Source organism: Wallemia mellicola (genome assembly GCF_000263375.1).
Source record: "Wallemia mellicola CBS 633.66 unplaced genomic scaffold WALSEscaffold_13, whole genome shotgun sequence".
Taxonomy (NCBI): Eukaryota; Fungi; Basidiomycota; class Wallemiomycetes; order Wallemiales; family Wallemiaceae; genus Wallemia; species Wallemia mellicola.
The window spans coordinates 85,428-102,085 of record NW_006531970.1 but is presented as its reverse complement, the minus strand read 5'-3'; the positions used below and the strand labels follow the sequence as shown (position 1 = coordinate 102,085).

The following is a 16,658-nucleotide window of genomic DNA, read 5'->3' as shown; positions in this document are numbered from 1 at the left end:
TTATAACAAGTCAACTGCCTTTTCTGCTATAGCGTATACGATTGATTGTATATGCGATGACAACCCTAGTGGTATTATAGATGCGTCAGATACCCTAATGTTACGCGTTTTGTGTACTTTTAGCTCAGAGTTAACCACAGAATCGTCGATATTATTTCCCATTTTCGCGCTACTACTTGGGTCTATATAGATCATATTAGCTTATTCTATGATGTAATTCCAAACAAACTCACGATAATCGCAAGCGGGGGCATTTTCGATGAATTCCTCGACTGATACACCCCTACCAGGTGAGACCTCTTTTGAAATTATATCCGTGAGTGGATTCCCAGTGACGATTTTTTCCCTTATGAACCTAATGGCGGCAGATAACAACAGTCTATCGATTGGATGCTTGTTATAGTTAGACGTGATATTCGGTTTGTCATTCACATCAGAGGAGCTGACGTGTATGCTTCCCTTACTAAATGGATGCTGTAGACCGACCATGAAGGTAACATACTTCTTGCCATCCTCTGGAACGCTGTTGAGGTCAGCGAAAAAGCCAACCATGTCTATTTCAACTTGAGGTATGCGCTCATCTAGGAAATATTGAGCTAGGACGAGCTCCTCGTTACTACTTGCTTCTCTTAGGAGACTTTCCAGTCTATCAAGCTCCTCCTTGGTTAGAATCTGAGCAGGCTTTAAATACAAAACGCAAGATGCAGCTTGGTGATATAAAGATGGATCCCCTTTGCGGTATTTCTCGGCCTCTTCTCGACGAATTTGTTCCTCTTGTCTTAGAACGTCCATATTTTTCACAGTGTCGTTCAATTGGTAGCAAAGTGTAGGATAGTAGTGACCTCGATACTCACCCACAGTAGGTATGTTAAGCACCTCTTTTATTCCATGGCTGGCTAGTATGTTAGTATCGCCTATGCCACTCAGCTCGAGTATCTGAGGCGTGTTTATGGTACCCGCTGTCAAAACAACTTCTTTACGAATTTTGACACTCTTAGTCACACCCTCTGAGCAGTATTCAACGGCAGTAGCCCTTATTTGACCGTCTTCTGTGACAGTTTCAATACGATGAACCATTGTTTGAGTGAGAATATCCAAACTGGCCGTTGGGAGAGCATCCAGGTATGTGCAACCGTATGTACGTCTATGTTTATTAGGATCTGCTGTTATTGGACTGATATTTGCACCTAGATTCTCCCCATCGTGAGGATTCTCGTTGATAGGTAAACCAATATTCTTGATTGTCTCCAACCAACGTCTATCCGTGGGTGAGATATAACGCTGATAAGAGAGTGTAATTGGTCCACTACTACCGTAATGTTTACTATGCGGGGCTTGCATCCCAAAACTCTCCAGCTGAGTTTGGGAAGGTGGAATGTATGTTTCAGCTTTCTTCATGTACTTCCATACATTTTCAAAAGACCAGCCTTCTATCCCTAATTTATGCCACAGTTCTATTTCATATTTTGATGGTCTATTCCAGAGTCTGTTTGCTCGTGAGTTGTTGACGTCCCTCAACATATCGGTAAACTTTACATGTAGTTAATCGCACTGCTTCCACCAAGAACCTTCCCGCGTGGCATTGGAACATGCGTGTCTGTTACGCTAAATCCGTAGTCATAACTTCCACCAACATTGGTGACAAAGTTCGATGCTGACGTGATATTTTCGTCATTTTTAGGACTGTATATGCCCCATTAGAAGCTCCAATTTGAAGAATTTGTACCTACTCAATGCCTGCTTCTATAACGAGCACTTTCTCTCCCCGTTCTGCTAGTCTGCTTGACAGAACCAGGCCGGAAGTACCGCCTCCGATCACTACCTTAGTTTGTAGTGTCAGAGAAGCATATAGCTTCAGTTCACACACCCACATAATCATATTCCATCTTGTTTGTTTGAAGCTTCCCTCCAAAAAGCGCTAATTTTTGGATGGGAATCCAATGACATCATAACACGATAGTGAAAGAAAAATACAAATACAACATGCATTTAATGTCTAATTTTATCTATCCATTTTGAAATAATATTCTTCTTAGCTGGTTTTGCTGGTAATGGGTGATAGTGCTGAGGCGAACTACCTATACTATCATTATTGAAATGCGGCATTGGTGCAGGCGGAGGAGGCGACTTGACTTTCTCCTTTCCAAGTGGTTCTTTTTCACGACGCAACTGTGCAGCGCTCAATTTACCACTCGTAAGCGGTGGTGGTGGTGAGACGACATGCTTCCTTCTCTCGGGTTCACTAGAATGAGTTGAAGATGACTTACCAACGAACGTCGCTGGCATGCCATTAGCGAATTGACTATTTGACGGTGGTGTTGTCGATGTTGAGCGTGTATTAGTGGAGGAACTGTATGTTGCTGATCTTCTTCTATTTCTCTTTACCTCCTCACTTGTCCTCTTGTGTGGAATCGAATCAGATCTAACGCGGGGCTTTTGAGAGGGTATTTCAGGTGGTATATAGCCATTCGTGGTTTTCATCTTTCCGCTTATGCTGCCGAACCAACTCTTCTCTTTCTCAAGTGGGCTCGCACCGTGGCTTGTTGATGGTCGGCTGCTCACTCTTTCCTTTTTACTGAAGAGACTTCCTGAGGAGCTTGGTCGACGGCTGCTCATTTTCTCGGCATTTAAGCCAAGTGAGGCGCTGGCAGATCTACGCGAGCTTTGTGACATGCTGCGTTTTACATCTACTGCATCTTTGGTTTTACCATGGTTGTCATCAGTGGCGTTGACGACTTGATTGAGTTTCGTTGAGCTGTTGACTTTCGGCGATTGAACAGCAGTAAGGTTTGGTGAAGGTGGTGCACTAAACGATCCTTTCTTCTTTAAGTAAGATCCTTTGCTTGGTGGTGGTGTTTCTTCCTCTTCTTTCGCTAAGCTGACTTGAGGAGGTGGTGTAGCTGGCAGACCAACGGACGTTCTGTCGAGGTCAACAGTTTCGTAGAAAAATACATAACCTTCGCCTGCGGGATCATTCCCGAAAAATTTGCTAAGTTCGTGCTCATCTACTACAGAAACCTTGTCATCGTCAAACAAAACCCAACGATCGTATGACTTGATAATTGAAACATAGTGTCCATGATGCGGTCCCCTAAAGCGAATTGTCAGCATCATATTTGAGAACAAAATTTTGGCTCACGATCCAATATGAATAATGACAGCAAAGAGACGATACATCTTATCGCTGTTTTCCGCACCTTGACATGTGCTTGACAAGCTGCCAGGTTCAAGCAGGAAAGGGAATGCAACCCTGTATGACAATTTTATGTACCTCGATTGATCTTCCTGATATTTAAATCTTTTCAAATGCAAAGCGAGGATATTAGGCAACTTCTTTATCCTCATCCACTTTTCAGCTTCCTGTAAACCACCACAAGAGTCACAGAAAAACTTGTTTTTCTGACAAAGCATTTCCCTGACACTGAAGTTACTAAGGCACTCAGTTACGTTTGAGTCCTCTTCAACGTTTATGGATAAATCAAGAAAGCTTTCATCTCTGTGGGTAATCTGGAGTTGTCAGCTGAGATAAATGAAAGATCAGTTTAACCTTACATTCTCGCATGTCATGCACTTTGTCTCATTAGTGAGTGTACCTTCAAATAAGGAGTGTACGAGGGTATGGCTTGATTTTGTCAGTCTAGTGAGGTCTTCGGCTACTCTATTGAGTAAGTAATTCAAGAATTCGTGGGCATCCTGATGTGTTGTACTTCGAAAGAGCTCGTTTTCCTGTCGAAGTTTTTCGACAAAAGATTTAGTCTGTATAACGCCAGTACGCTTAGGCTGTGTTGAAATGTCCTGGAACAATCCCCGTAAAACTGTATACATGCTCTTATCCACATCCGACGGCAAAGCCAACACGAGTTCACGCAGGGGTCTACAAAAGTAGAGAGACTGCAATACTGAATTACAATAGCAGCTATTACCGAGGTTGTCCATCCCGTAGAATCTTTCGAGATATCTATCGTTGAGCTCATCTGGGCTGAGTGCTGCGTTGTCCTTCAAAAGAGCAGCTTCTAGGGCTTTACTCTGTCCATTTGATAGGCTCTCTAAGTCTTTGCTCACTATTCCGAGCCTCTTGAAAAGTGATGACATGGTCGACATCAGTAGAGAGTTATTTATTTATTTTACAGCTGCTATACAACGTTTTAAAATTCATCGTCTAGGTATTCATCTCCGAAGAGTTCGTCCTCGTCGCTGCTCATCTCTATCGTCATTTTGCTTTCTTTGCGTGGCCGTGGTCGTATCTGGGTATGCCTATCTCTAAGCCCGACTTCTACGCGAGGCTGATAGCGGTGATCAATCTTGCGTTTAAATTTCTTGAAATTCGGTGCATTCTTCGTCCCGCTTTCTTCTCCTATAGCTGGTCGATCGCGTCGATGAAGCGGGATGAGTTTCATTGGGATGAGACAGTCATTGAGTGGTCTACTAGTACCATTGTTGGTGTTTGGTATATCATCGTCAAAGTCGTCCCTTAATGATCTTTTAATTGGTCGTGATCTTGTCTTTTCTGGTTGCTTAGATGCCTCCTTTTGTGCGGACAACAAAGCCTCTTGTTCAGCTTTACGCATTTCCTGGACCGCCATGTTCTTCTGACGCTCGTCCAGCAGTGTCTTCTTACGCTTGTCTATGTGTTCAGCGAGAAAGTCCCTCCCTGGTTCGAGCTTCGCCTGCATTTGCTCTTCAACTCTTTCACGTGCCGTTCGACGTTTCTCTACTGGTTCTGGTGTTCGCTTTACCGCCTGACTCTGCTCAGGTTTCATAGCAGACGATCCTGGTTTTTCTGATGATACGGGTTGAGCTTGCGTGGGTTGAGGTGCAGGGAATGGCTCTTCGTCCGAGTCGTCAATATTTATCGTCTGCATCTTGCGTGTGTTCGCCCTTCGACGTAATGTGCTTCTCTGCTGTGGGGGTGATACCTTTGAGATTCTTGAGCATGCTAAATGAAAGAGCTGAGGACCCACCTCTGGAGATTGTTGGGATACAGTGTCAGGGATCTCTCGTATTACCTCGGGTATCGTCTCTTGGACAGGCGGTCTCTCATCATCAGATTCGTCGATGTTGATCGAGCGTGATCGCCTATTGCCTGTACGCCTCCTCATAGGTGTGGCTGCCACTGGCTGTTGAGGTGGCTCAGATGGCTCAGCTTGGGGTTGATCTTGCATTGTTGTAGATGGTTTCGATGGCTCTACTGAGACATCCACAATATCATCATCTAGATCGACGCGCTGGGCTCTCTTTCCTCCAGCTCTGCGTATTAAACGCTTCTGTGGTTCATCTGGATCCTTCGATGCCTTACGCTTTCGGCTGTTCTCTGCCAATGGCTGTGGTGGTGACTCTCTCAATGGCGTCCTGTCAGGCTCTCTTATTGACGATTGAACATTGGCATGCTCGGATGTTGGTCCCAGCGGTTGGCCACTTTCGCGTGGATGAAGCGATGATGACGTCTCTTGTATCTCCTCCTCCTTAGTAGGTTTCGTGAATTTTAAGCAATCCATATCGATTTGCATGATTGTCGTGTCTAGAGACGCGGGCTCTACGTATCTAATACCTAGTTTTTTGACCACCTGCGTTATCTTGTTCAACCAAGTTTCAGCGTTATCTTGCATTCTATCGTTTACGTCTGGAGGTAGGAGCATGATTGTTTTATCCACCTGTTGCTGTTCGAGTATTTGCGAAACACCCAATTCGAGGTCATCAGCTGAAGTTGATTTAATGTTGAGCGACTGTATAGTAGCACCACAGGAGGAGAGAATATCTATGTAAGTCGACTGTTTGTCATCAAGTAGTAAAATAAAGCAAGTGTCGATGAACAAAGCTAATCTGTTTTCAGAAACCAGCCAAAAAGTGTCTTTTTGCAGCTTATCTGAAGAAACGGGGGCTGGTAGATAGTCTGATGTGACAGTTGGGAGAATATGTTCCAGGTTGTCTGATAAGATCGCTTGATAGACATTCTCAAGGTATTTACCATTGACGATTGGTTTGGTGTCCGTCAATGCGCCTAGTACCTTTGCATTTATGGATCTCGTTGGTTGCACGAGGAAATTGTAGGTGTTAGACCAGTAACCCCTACCAAGTTTCAAGCCGAGTTGAGCGTATTTGAGTGTTTCACCGTTAAATGAGGCTTTCGAAGGGAACAAAGGGGAAACATTGAAGAAGATAGGATTCCATCTAACTGTCATCTTGATAGCGTCCGATCCAATCAGTAAAACGTCGCCATCGTTCAGTTCCGTAGATCTGGCCTCGACGGTATGTACTTTGTTGTCGGCGTCATTGATAAGTTTAACTCTCTTGATAGCATTGAGAGTGAGAGTATATTTAGCGTTTATATCGTCACGCTTGTTTGTATCTACAGCGCTAGCGTCGATAGTGAAGTGGCTGTTTCTCGATATGAACTTGTTATCAAAGCGGATATCGGAAGTCTTTCTACCGACCGAGGTTGATTTATTTGGCTTTAAATAATAGCTAGACTGTCTATTCGTGTCTCTATTCAGACATTCGAGGCTGTACATTAAAGTAGACGGTAGAGAAACTCTCTTTCCTGAACGACGATGGACGAATTAGAAAATTTAGAGATAATAAACCTGAACCAGAAGATAACGAAGGAGCTCTTCAACTATACAGGTATAAAGGATAAGGTGCGCTATCTATCTCTCTGTACACCCGTATCTCATATCATATAGGTCTTAGCTGAGTTCATACTCAACATACACGACAAATCTGCCAATCTCAAAGAATTCAAGCATAAGCTAAGTGAAATGGGCGCTAGTTTCCCCGACTCCGCTATCAACACTATCGATAGGTTGATCCTTACAATGCATCCAAAGCACAAATCGAAATCTAAGCCAGAGAAACAAAGGCTCTTTCCGGGATTATCCCAGCCAGACCAGGATTGGAAACCTAGCAATGACTATGATAAGACAGCTGCAGAAGACCTGATGTCACAGCTAGAGTCTATACCAGCAAAGAAGAAGTCTTCTCCACCTCCGCCACCGTCCCTGCCGCCGCGGGAGGCTAAACTGAAAATTACACCTGAGTTATACGCCATATACGACGGTACAGTAAACTCAATCAAGGATTTCGGCGCATTCATTAGCTTAAATGGCTTCAAAACTAGAGTGGACGGTTTGGTACACGTTTCATCAATGTCGAACAGTAGAGTTAGCAATCCACGTGACTTACTCAGGCGAAATCAACTAGTCAAGGTTAAAGTCATGTCTATAGAAGGCCAGAGACTTGGTTTATCTCTCAAAGATGTCGATCAGAACACAGGCCAGGATTTGTCACCACATTTGCGAGTAAAATCATCTAAAGAAATCCGTAAAGAGAAGGAGCGTACTTCTTCTAGACTCCATCGTGATAGAGAGGCAGGCTCTTCAAGCGTAGCCTTCGCAGATGACAACTACAGAGGTTCGGTCAAACGCTATACCTCACCAGAAAGATGGGAAATTAAACAATTAATCGCATCGGGCGCGGCAAAAGCTAGCGACTATCCCGATTTAGATAGAGATTTCGACGCGCCAGCTACTATACGCAATCAGAACAAACTTGATGAAGATATCGATATTGAAGTTCGAGACGTCGAACCATCATTCTTGAAAGGTCAAACCAAGATGAGTTTGGATCTCTCCCCAGTCCGTATCGTCAAGGCCCCAGATGGGTCTATGAATAGAGCAGCCGTTTCGGGTGCAGGATTAGCTAAGGAGCGCAGAGAATTGCGCCAACAAGAAGCTCAAGAAGAGAGAGAAGCAGAAGAGAAAAATCAGAAGACAGATTGGCAAGACCCATTAGCACAGGAGGGTAGTAAATCATACGGTCAGGATCAACCAGTCAAAGCGACAATCGCACCTGGATGGAAACAGAAGACTTTCAACAAAGCAACTACCTATGGTAAAATAACAGATAAGACTATCAAAGAACAGAGAGAATCTCTTCCAATTTACAAACTCAGAGAACAACTCGTACAGGCAGTACGGGAGAATCAAGTTTTGGTTGTTGTTGGTGATACTGGTTCAGGTAAGACCACTCAAATGACTCAATATCTCGCCGAAGAAGGTTTTGCTGATTATGGTAAAATCGGTTGTACTCAACCTAGACGTGTTGCAGCTATGAGTGTAAGTAAAAGAGTTGCAGAAGAAGTCGGTTGTAGGTTAGGCCAGGAGGTCGGATACACCATTCGTTTTGAGGATTGCACTGGTCCTGAAACCAGAATAAAGTACATGACTGATGGTATGCTTCAAAGGGAGTGCTTGGTTGACCCAGATATGAGGAATTACTCTGTCATTATTCTAGATGAAGCGCACGAACGTACAATTGCTACTGATGTTTTGTTTGGATTGCTTAAAAGTGAGTTTCGTTGCACACCTGGTAGCTAGCTTACACCCAATAGAAACAATGAAGCGTCGCCCAGATCTCAAGTTTATTGTCACCTCTGCAACATTAGACGCTGAGAAGTTCTCAACATACTTCCGTGGATGTCCAATTTTCACCATCCCTGGACGTACATACCCATACGAGATTCTCTACACGAAAGAACCAGAAACAGACTACATGGAAGCCTCGCTTATAACTGTCATGCAAATACACTTGTCAGAACCACCTGGAGATATTTTGCTATTCTTGACGGGTCAGGAGGAGATTGACACTGCTGCTGAAATTTTATACGAGCGTATGAAAGCGCTCGGTAATCAAGTACCAGAGTTGATCATTCTTCCTGTATACTCTTCCTTGCCATCTGAAATGCAATCTAGAATTTTTGAACCAGCACCAGCAGGTGCACGTAAAGTAGTAATTGCAACAAATATTGCTGAAACTAGTATAACAATTGATGGAATTTACTACGTTGTTGATCCAGGATTCGTAAAGCAAAACGCATATGATCCTAGATTAGGTATGGATAGTTTGGTAGTAACGCCTATATCTCAAGCCCAAGCACGTCAAAGAGCAGGTAGAGCAGGACGTACTGGTCCAGGTAAATGTTATAGGTTATACACCGAAGCTGCATTCAGGAATGAAATGCTGCCTAATACAGTTCCAGATATACAAAGGCAGAATCTGTCGCATACAATTTTGCAGCTCAAGGCGATGGGTATTAATGATCTTCTTGGTTTCGACTTCATGGACCCCCCACCTGCTCAGACTATGATTACAGCCTTGGAGAATTTATATGCGTTGTCAGCATTGGATGATGAAGGATTGCTCACCCGTTTGGGTAGAAAGATGGCCGATTTCCCAATGGATCCTTCGAGAGCAAAGATGTTGATAGCTTCAGTAGATTTGGAATGTTCGAAGGAGATATTGACAATAGTTGCGATGCTCGAAGCACAAAATGTATTCTATAGACCAAAAGAGAAGCAACAACAAGCTGATGCGAAGAAAGCGAAATTCCACCAACCAGAAGGTGACCATTTGACGTTATTGGCTGTTTACAATGGTTGGGAAGCTAGTAGATATAGCAACCCGTGGTGTTTTGAGAATTACATCCAAGCAAGAACGATGAAGAGAGCTGCAGATGTTCGCAAACAATTGGTTGCAATTATGGATAGATATCATCACGATATTATCAGCTGTGGAAAGAATTACAACAGAGTGAGAAGGGCTATAACTGCAGGATTCTTTAGACATGCCGCAAAGAAGGATCCACAAGAAGGCTATAAGACGCTGGTTGAAGGTACACCAGTGTATATTCATCCTTCAAGTGCGTTGTTTAATAGATCACCTGAGTGGGTCATCTACCACGAACTGGTTCTTACTAGTAGAGAATATATGAGAGAGATTATCACAATTGAACCAAAATGGCTGACAGAGGTTGCGCCTACATTCTTCAAGACAGCCGATAATAACAAGATCAGTAAACGGAAGAGGGATGAGAAGATAGAACCATTATACAATAAATTTGAAGGTAAAGATGATTGGAGAATTAGGTAAGTGTGGATCCATAGATTAGGTAGACAACTAACACGACTTGACAGTAAAACACTCAGAACGCAGCGTGGAACCCAGTCATTTGGCTAAAGTAATGATAATGTATTTTAAAGTTAAATTATATAAATTTTTGTTAGATTGTTCAATCTATTCCTGAGTGTTATCTTGCAACTGTACAACGATGACTGGAGAGGAGGAATCAAAGAAAATAATAGAGAACCAAGAGGAAGAGGAAGAGGAGGAAGAAGAGACTAACAATCCAGCCGCTACACCCCTCGACGGAGAAGGTGCAGCAAAAAAGAAGAAAAAGAAGAAAAACAATAACAAAAAGAAGAAAAAGACAGCTGCTCCACAATCTGAACCTCCTAGAGTTGGTATTACAAAAAGATTCCCTAATGGCATCTATCCCGTTGGTGAAGAGCAAGAATACGTCGGCGAGAATTCTTACAGAACAACATCGGCTGAGAAGAGAGAATTAGAGAGACTGACACATGAGGATCCAGAGACGACCTATTCAGACATCAGAAGAGCCGCAGAAGCACACAGAGACGTTAGACAATACGTACAACGTAGTATCAAACCGGGAATGTCTTTGACTGAAATCGCTGAAATGGTTGAAGATGGTACAAGAGCGTGCGTAGAAGAGGATGGCTTGTCATCTGGTGTCGGTTTCCCAACTGGTGTCAATATCAACGATTGTGCAGCACATTTCACACCAAATGCCGGTGATAAGACAAGTAAGTAGCTTTTTCTAAACTGGTTTGCTCGTATTTACTCTCTACAAGTTCTCGGTCAAAATGATGTACTCAAAATCGATATCGGTATACACGTTAACGGTAGAATATTGGATTCTGCATTCACACTCAACTTTGAACCAACATACAACAATCTCCTAGAAGCTGTCAAGGCTGCCACTAATGCGGGTGTTAAAGGTGCAGGTATTGATGTACGTCTTGGTGAACTCGGTGGTGAAATCCAAGAAGTTATGGAAAGTTATGAGGTTGACGTTAACGGTACAACCTACCCAGTTAAGGCTATTAGAAACCTTTGTGGTCACACTATAGATAAGTACAAAATCCACGGTGGTAAGTCAGTTCCAATCGTCAACAATGGCGATCCTACCAAGATGGAAGAGGGAGAGTACTATGCTATTGAGACATTCGGTTCAACTGGTAGAGGATACGTCAGTGATCAAGGTGTTTGCTCACATTACGCACGTAATAAGGATGCACCACACGTTCCACTTCGCACCCAATCGGCTAAGAGTTTGTTGAAGGTAATTGATAAAAATTTCGGAACATTACCATTCTGTCGTAGATACCTCGATAGATTAGGTGAATCTAGGTATTTGTTGGCTCTTAATAACTTGGTAGATGCCGGTATCGTAACTGACTATCCACCACTTCACGATATCAAGGGATCGATGACCGCACAATTCGAACACACGATATTACTTAGACCAACAGTCAAAGAAGTTGTTAGTAGAGGCAGCGATTATTAAGACATTTTATTGTGAACTTATAAATATTCCTTTTTGTTCAAAGACGATCATCACTGACTGATATGTCGGGTGGATCTGGTAGCCAGCTGCCTGGTGTTTTGTTGTTTCTCTCCAGTCTATCAGCGTTGGTAGCTACAGCTATTAGCTTCGTCGGTATAAGAACGCATTTGGGTAACTATCGCATGCCACTATTGCAAAGATTTACAGTTAGAATACTCGTAATGTGCGTATATTACAATATGAACTAGCTCTATATTCATTGATACATAATAGGGTGCCAGTATATTCACTCGCCTCACTTATATCACTATTCTCCCTCGATGCAGCATATTGGATTGACGTCGGCAGGGATCTATACGAAGTGGGTCGATATCTATCAATCCATCACTCATTAATGTTATTAGGCTTTCGTCATTTACTGTTTTTTCAACCTTTTGGTAAGCATTTGATAAGCATATTGAACACCTGTAATGTCGATATAGGTAGAGTATCTGTACGTGAGGAGTATTATATATGTCCATACTAACATCCACAAGCGGTGGAGAACGACAGCTTATCATTTCCTTGATGGGTAGACAATCAACGGCACACATGATGCCTGTATCGTTATTCCAGGAATCAATGGATGTTTCTGACCGTGAGTATGCTATTCTTAACTTTCATGACTAACATACGACCTAGCATACAGTTTCCTTTTCTTGAAACGTGGTATATTGCAATACGCATGGGTGAAACCTCTGCTAGCAATCCTCACGTTGGTGCTCAAGTTAACCGGGAAGTACGATGATGGTCTCATAGCTTGGAATACGGGCTACACTTACGTACAACTTATATACAATGCCTCGATATGCACTGCACTCTATTGTCTCGCCATGTTCTGGGTTACTGTCAACGATGACCTTAAAGCTTTCCGTCCTGTCCCCAAGTTCTTGTCAGTGAAGGGCATCCTCTTTGCGACATTCTGGCAAGGTCTCTTGGTATCTTTCTTGGTAGCAATCGGTGCAATTTCTAAGCGTAAGTGAAGCTCCCAAACGTTGATTTTATCTCTAATACAATACCTTAAGTCGGCCCATATACAGACCCAGAGCACATTTCACTAGCCATTGGGGATATATTGATATGTTTTGAGATGCCATTTTTCGCATTACTCCACTTATTTGCATTCTCAAGTGATGATTATATTCCCAAGAAGACGTACCATTCGTCGAGGTTACCACTGGGATATGCGTTCAGAGATTCATTCTCTATGAAAGACGTTTTTATCGATTCGATTCAGACGCTCAAAGGCGTTGGATTTGATTATAAAGAGTTCGAACCTGTTGCTGCTAATAAGATACACCAAGGGAAGGCGAGAGATAGACGTTTAGGTGCTGGTTTGAGGTACTCCGAGAGAGGTACTCAAAAGTATTGGGTTGGTGGAACGAATGGAGAAGGAACTTCTCGTCAAGTAAACTACAATTCGATAGATAACAGCAACACACCCATACAAGCACATATGAATAGGCGGTATAATTTTATTGATGATTTAGTGAAATTGGAGTTTGATGATATAAGCAATGCTGAAGAAAGATTATACACTGAATCAAGGAGGTTACGTGGGTCTTAATTGTTGTTAAAATTATCAATACTAAACGTCTTTACAGCGTACGGTGATTACAACTATCCAAATATAGACGTATCGCGCGAAGAAGAGACACGCCTACGAAGAGACATAGAGAATCAAGTTTTAGCTAACAAGAGTAGCGCAGCCAGTCGGCTTCTATCGCCAAACCAATCGCGAGATATCGATGCTGAGCAGAGAGGTCGGGAGGGAGTGCGCACTCGTAAAAGCCTCAGTAATATAAATGAAAGTATACCCAATATTGAAGTTAATGAGGAGCATGAAGATGATAATGAAGATGATGACAACGAGAATGACACAACAATTGCACAAAATCATCCAGAAAGTTATTCGTTTAGTTATCGAGAACCAAATCCTTGGGATTAAGATATATGCAAAAACAAAATGTAAAAATGTCTAATAAATTGTGGTCTACCTGTTAAAACCTCTCCTCATTTGAGAATTTCTCCGGTTTACCGCCAATTGCTTGTGTTACGCCTGAATTTTTCAGAAGGTATGCATATTTTGGTTCAATGAATAGTGAATCAGCGTCAGCATAGAGTTTACCCTCCAAATCCGTTATTGAAGCTTGTACGAAGGCTTTCCTACCATCCAACTTCTTTAACGTGCTTTTGATGACGACAAATTGATCAGCTTTTAGTGGTGCCCTGTAATTTACTTTGAGATTTGCAGTAACGCCAATTTTGTTGGGCAATGATAAAATAGCAGTTCTTGCTAGACTCTCGTCGAAGAGTGTAGCGATAAGACCACCGTGTGTTATACCATCATGTCCACAAAGTCCTCTGCCAACGTGAAGTGTTATAATTGCCTCACTTTCGTCCCATTTTGAGAAAACAATAGGTGGTAATGTCAATCTGCCGGGAGCACGTAACGCACCTGCAGTTAGGCTATTAACACGTCTCTCATCCGGTAAATTAGCATAAGGGCGTGACTCGTAGTATTCATTATCATTGCGTAGTTCTTTTACGTGTTTCAATTCCTGCAATTGGGATTCCAAGTTGGAAGTGAAGGCCGCACCTTCTGGGGTATGAGATGGTGGTGCAGGTGGAGAGGGACGTGGATATAACAATGTGAGTATCGTAGGTGGTGCCATAGAGCCACTAGCATATCCTCCTAAGAATGCACTGATTGCACCACCAATTACCCAAGCAGACGTGCTAACTTTCCGTGGCTTTTGCTGCTCAGTTGATAGCGTTCTTAGCTGAGTTATTCTGTGGGTATTTCTTATCGTCGATCGCAGCATTTTATCGTTCCGGTTGAAGGGAGAATCTCGGATAACAAAATGACAAAATGAAATCACGGGTATAAAAATATTCATATAAATCTAATTTGACAAACTATTAGACCATTTCAGACGTTGCCAGTTTAGCAACACTGGTACGAGCTCAGATATTCCAATATCTGGCCAGAATGCATCAACGACTTGTATGAATGTGTTTTGATGGGAGGCCTGCCACATTAAGTAATCGCTGAACCTGTTCACTCCTGATGTCCGTATGAGGATGTCCAAAGGTGGTGAATTAGCCGTCATCAGGTTCTTTTGGTATACTTTCTTGTCACTCCTGATAAAAACACGTGAGTGAGATTAAATAGAGACATGGAAACTTACCCAGATACTTGCATAGCTGATGACATTTCATCTCTTGATGTATAAGGCATGCATATATTTAATATCGCACTAAATGACGTTAGATTATGATATAAAAGCGAAACAGAGAAACGAACCCATCATTACCAGCCGTACGCTTTTCTATCATTTCCAATTTTGATCGTACTTCATCATTTAAGAGCTGCTTAGCGCCCAATACGGAAATCCTAACATTGTGTTGCTCTATGAGATCACCATGTTGGCAGATCTCATCCAATTTAGTTGACGCTAAATCCATCAAGGAACTGACTTCATCTTGGGATCTACTGAAATTCTCAATTGAGAATGCGTATATACTAACACAGCGTACGTTCAACCGAAGACAGAATTCTAATACGCGGCGTAAACCAATGAATCCACCTTCATGTCCTTTTGATATTTGCATATTGTGTAATCGTGCAAAACGTCTATTACCATCCATGATAAATCCAATATGCTGTGGTACACCACCAAGTTTTAATGCAGAAATCAATATACGAGATTTCCAATCATCAAATACAGCACCACGTTTATAAAAATCGTAGGTTTGATTTGGTATTATTGAACGATTTAATGATGGGTAGCTTGTTGTCATAGTGTGTAAATGAAAGAGGTATATATTCTGTACAAATTAATTAAATATTGTATCTTCAGGTGAACATCTAACTAAATGACCATTCTCACGTATAGAAATACCTTCTTTATCAATATCTAAGCACTTCCTCATATCATATGCATCTTCTTTATCACCGTAATATCCTACCACACGTCTGAATACACTATAACCGAGTTTTGTATACATTTTTATAGCGTTACTGTTTGTTAATCTAACGAATAAATCAACAAAGTAGCATTTATCTAGATTGTTTGATAATTCTTCACATTTTTTCATTAATAAACTCGCTAATCCGATTTTACGGTATAAAGGTGAAATTGATAGAGCTGTAACGTGACCATGTAGTTCCTTATTTCTACCTTCAATCTTACCAAATAAATAGCCCATTAGACTATCATCTGGGTGACTAATAGATAAGCATAACTTTGGATTCCTAATAAGATAATCTTGATAAAAGCTAATTGAGTATGTTTCAGTCCAATAGTCGAGGTTAATTTTGTTAATTTTTAACAAATGCGTTGATTTGAATGATTTGATTGTTGTCATTCTACAGTCTAGATGAGTGAATTTATTAGAGAGGCAGTTGCTATCTTAGAGGAGTTGAAAACTAAAACAAATGTTAAATTAGACAACAAGATCGATAATTCACTTTTATACACAGATTATAACTCAAATTTAAAGTTAATTGACAATAATTCTAATAAGTTAACAATTAGTTTAAAAGATCCAATAAATTGGGAAATAGCTAACAAACTTTTGAAAGACTTACTCAAATACTTCAATAACTTACTCTACATTATACAATCTCAGTCTTCTTCCTTATTGTTACGCAACTGGTTGAACAAATTTAACGACACGGTTGAATACTTTATTAGGTTACTTCATAGCATTATAGAATACAATTATAGAGAAATTATAAATTACAATGAAATAATTCACAAATTAACAAATGAAAAGATACCCTCAAGTGAATTACAAGCATTGAAAATTCTTCTGCGCGATCATTACATATTACTAGTGGACACTAAATCCGAGATAGACCAAGAAGTAGACAAAGACGATTGTGATAAGGATAACTTCAAAGAGATGATATCATTAGCTGAAAAATTGCCTTCAATCTATTTACAACTGATAGAAAACCTCAAAGAAGAGCAAGATCATGAAAGTATTTTGGCATTATCAACCAAATTAACTGACCAATGGAATGAAGTGGTTTATCTTCTCGACGAAGCGGAAGATGAAGAATTTGACGATGCAGTGAGGGAATTTAAAGGAACTTACAATGAAATATTTAAGAATAACACACTCTCGCTTGGTATCGATTTTGATAAGCTGTCTTTGTAATATGACGTTATTGATTCACACATATATT

At 41.5% G+C, this 16,658-nt stretch overlaps 9 protein-coding genes across 9 annotated transcripts; 3 read left to right on the top strand and 6 right to left on the bottom strand.

Moving 5' to 3' along the window:
* Positions 1–1,886, bottom strand: WALSEDRAFT_69406 (alcohol oxidase; the record flags this gene model as incomplete). The annotated part of the gene is made up of 5 exons (XM_006958896.1): positions 1–182; positions 234–1,486; positions 1,537–1,683; positions 1,731–1,822; positions 1,872–1,886. 5 exons carry the CDS (start codon positions 1,884–1,886, stop codon positions 1–3), a joined length of 1,689 nt encoding a protein of 562 aa, XP_006958958.1.
* Positions 1,887–2,931: 1,045 nt separating this feature from the next.
* On the bottom strand, positions 2,932–3,936 carry WALSEDRAFT_19585 (cysteine proteinase; the record flags this gene model as incomplete). The annotated part of the gene is made up of 3 exons (XM_006958841.1): positions 2,932–3,091; positions 3,140–3,507; positions 3,553–3,936. Coding segments are annotated over 3 exons (912 nt in total), but the record flags the coding sequence as incomplete, so codon positions are not given.
* A 209-nt stretch (positions 3,937–4,145) lies between these two features.
* WALSEDRAFT_57814 (hypothetical protein) lies at positions 4,146–5,740 on the bottom strand (the record flags this gene model as incomplete). Its single annotated transcript, XM_006958895.1, has 2 exons — positions 4,962–5,740; positions 4,146–4,916 (listed from the first exon to the last, which is right to left on the bottom strand). The coding sequence occupies exons 1-2, from the start codon at positions 5,634–5,636 to the stop codon at positions 4,146–4,148; spliced, it is 1,446 nt and encodes a 481-aa protein (XP_006958957.1). The 5' UTR covers positions 5,637–5,740.
* A 4,362-nt stretch (positions 5,741–10,102) lies between these two features.
* On the top strand, positions 10,103–11,464 carry WALSEDRAFT_69402 (peptidase M24A, methionine aminopeptidase; the record flags this gene model as incomplete). Its single annotated transcript, XM_006958894.1, has 2 exons — positions 10,103–10,658; positions 10,707–11,464. The coding sequence occupies 2 exons, from the start codon at positions 10,103–10,105 to the stop codon at positions 11,420–11,422; spliced, it is 1,272 nt and encodes a 423-aa protein (XP_006958956.1). The 3' UTR covers positions 11,423–11,464.
* An 11-nt stretch (positions 11,465–11,475) lies between these two features.
* On the top strand, positions 11,476–14,273 carry WALSEDRAFT_32951 (DUF300-domain-containing protein). The gene is made up of 8 exons (XM_006958893.1): positions 11,476–11,645; positions 11,696–11,783; positions 11,827–11,859; positions 11,905–11,915; positions 11,959–12,059; positions 12,104–12,436; positions 12,487–13,017; positions 13,066–14,273. The coding sequence occupies exons 1-8, from the start codon at positions 11,485–11,487 to the stop codon at positions 13,407–13,409; spliced, it is 1,602 nt and encodes a 533-aa protein (XP_006958955.1). The 5' UTR covers positions 11,476–11,484; the 3' UTR covers positions 13,410–14,273.
* WALSEDRAFT_39111 (Thioesterase/thiol ester dehydrase-isomerase) lies at positions 13,110–14,286 on the bottom strand (the record flags this gene model as incomplete). The annotated part of the gene is made up of 1 exon (XM_006958892.1): positions 13,110–14,286. One exon carries the CDS (start codon positions 14,284–14,286, stop codon positions 13,462–13,464), a length of 825 nt encoding a protein of 274 aa, XP_006958954.1. The 3' UTR covers positions 13,110–13,461.
* A 54-nt stretch (positions 14,287–14,340) lies between these two features.
* WALSEDRAFT_46780 (Di-trans-poly-cis-decaprenylcistransferase) lies at positions 14,341–15,240 on the bottom strand. The gene is made up of 3 exons (XM_006958891.1): positions 14,769–15,240; positions 14,653–14,721; positions 14,341–14,605 (listed from the first exon to the last, which is right to left on the bottom strand). The coding sequence occupies exons 1-3, from the start codon at positions 15,110–15,112 to the stop codon at positions 14,368–14,370; spliced, it is 651 nt and encodes a 216-aa protein (XP_006958953.1). The 5' UTR covers positions 15,113–15,240; the 3' UTR covers positions 14,341–14,367.
* Positions 15,241–15,287: 47 nt separating this feature from the next.
* Positions 15,288–15,832, bottom strand: WALSEDRAFT_46777 (NatB N-acetyltransferase complex catalytic subunit Nat3; the record flags this gene model as incomplete). Its single annotated transcript, XM_006958890.1, has 1 exon — positions 15,288–15,832. The coding sequence occupies one exon, from the start codon at positions 15,830–15,832 to the stop codon at positions 15,302–15,304; it is 531 nt and encodes a 176-aa protein (XP_006958952.1). The 3' UTR covers positions 15,288–15,301.
* A 12-nt stretch (positions 15,833–15,844) lies between these two features.
* WALSEDRAFT_64852 (hypothetical protein) lies at positions 15,845–16,630 on the top strand (the record flags this gene model as incomplete). The annotated part of the gene is made up of 1 exon (XM_006958889.1): positions 15,845–16,630. The coding sequence occupies one exon, from the start codon at positions 15,845–15,847 to the stop codon at positions 16,628–16,630; it is 786 nt and encodes a 261-aa protein (XP_006958951.1).
* Positions 16,631–16,658: the final 28 nt, after the last annotated feature.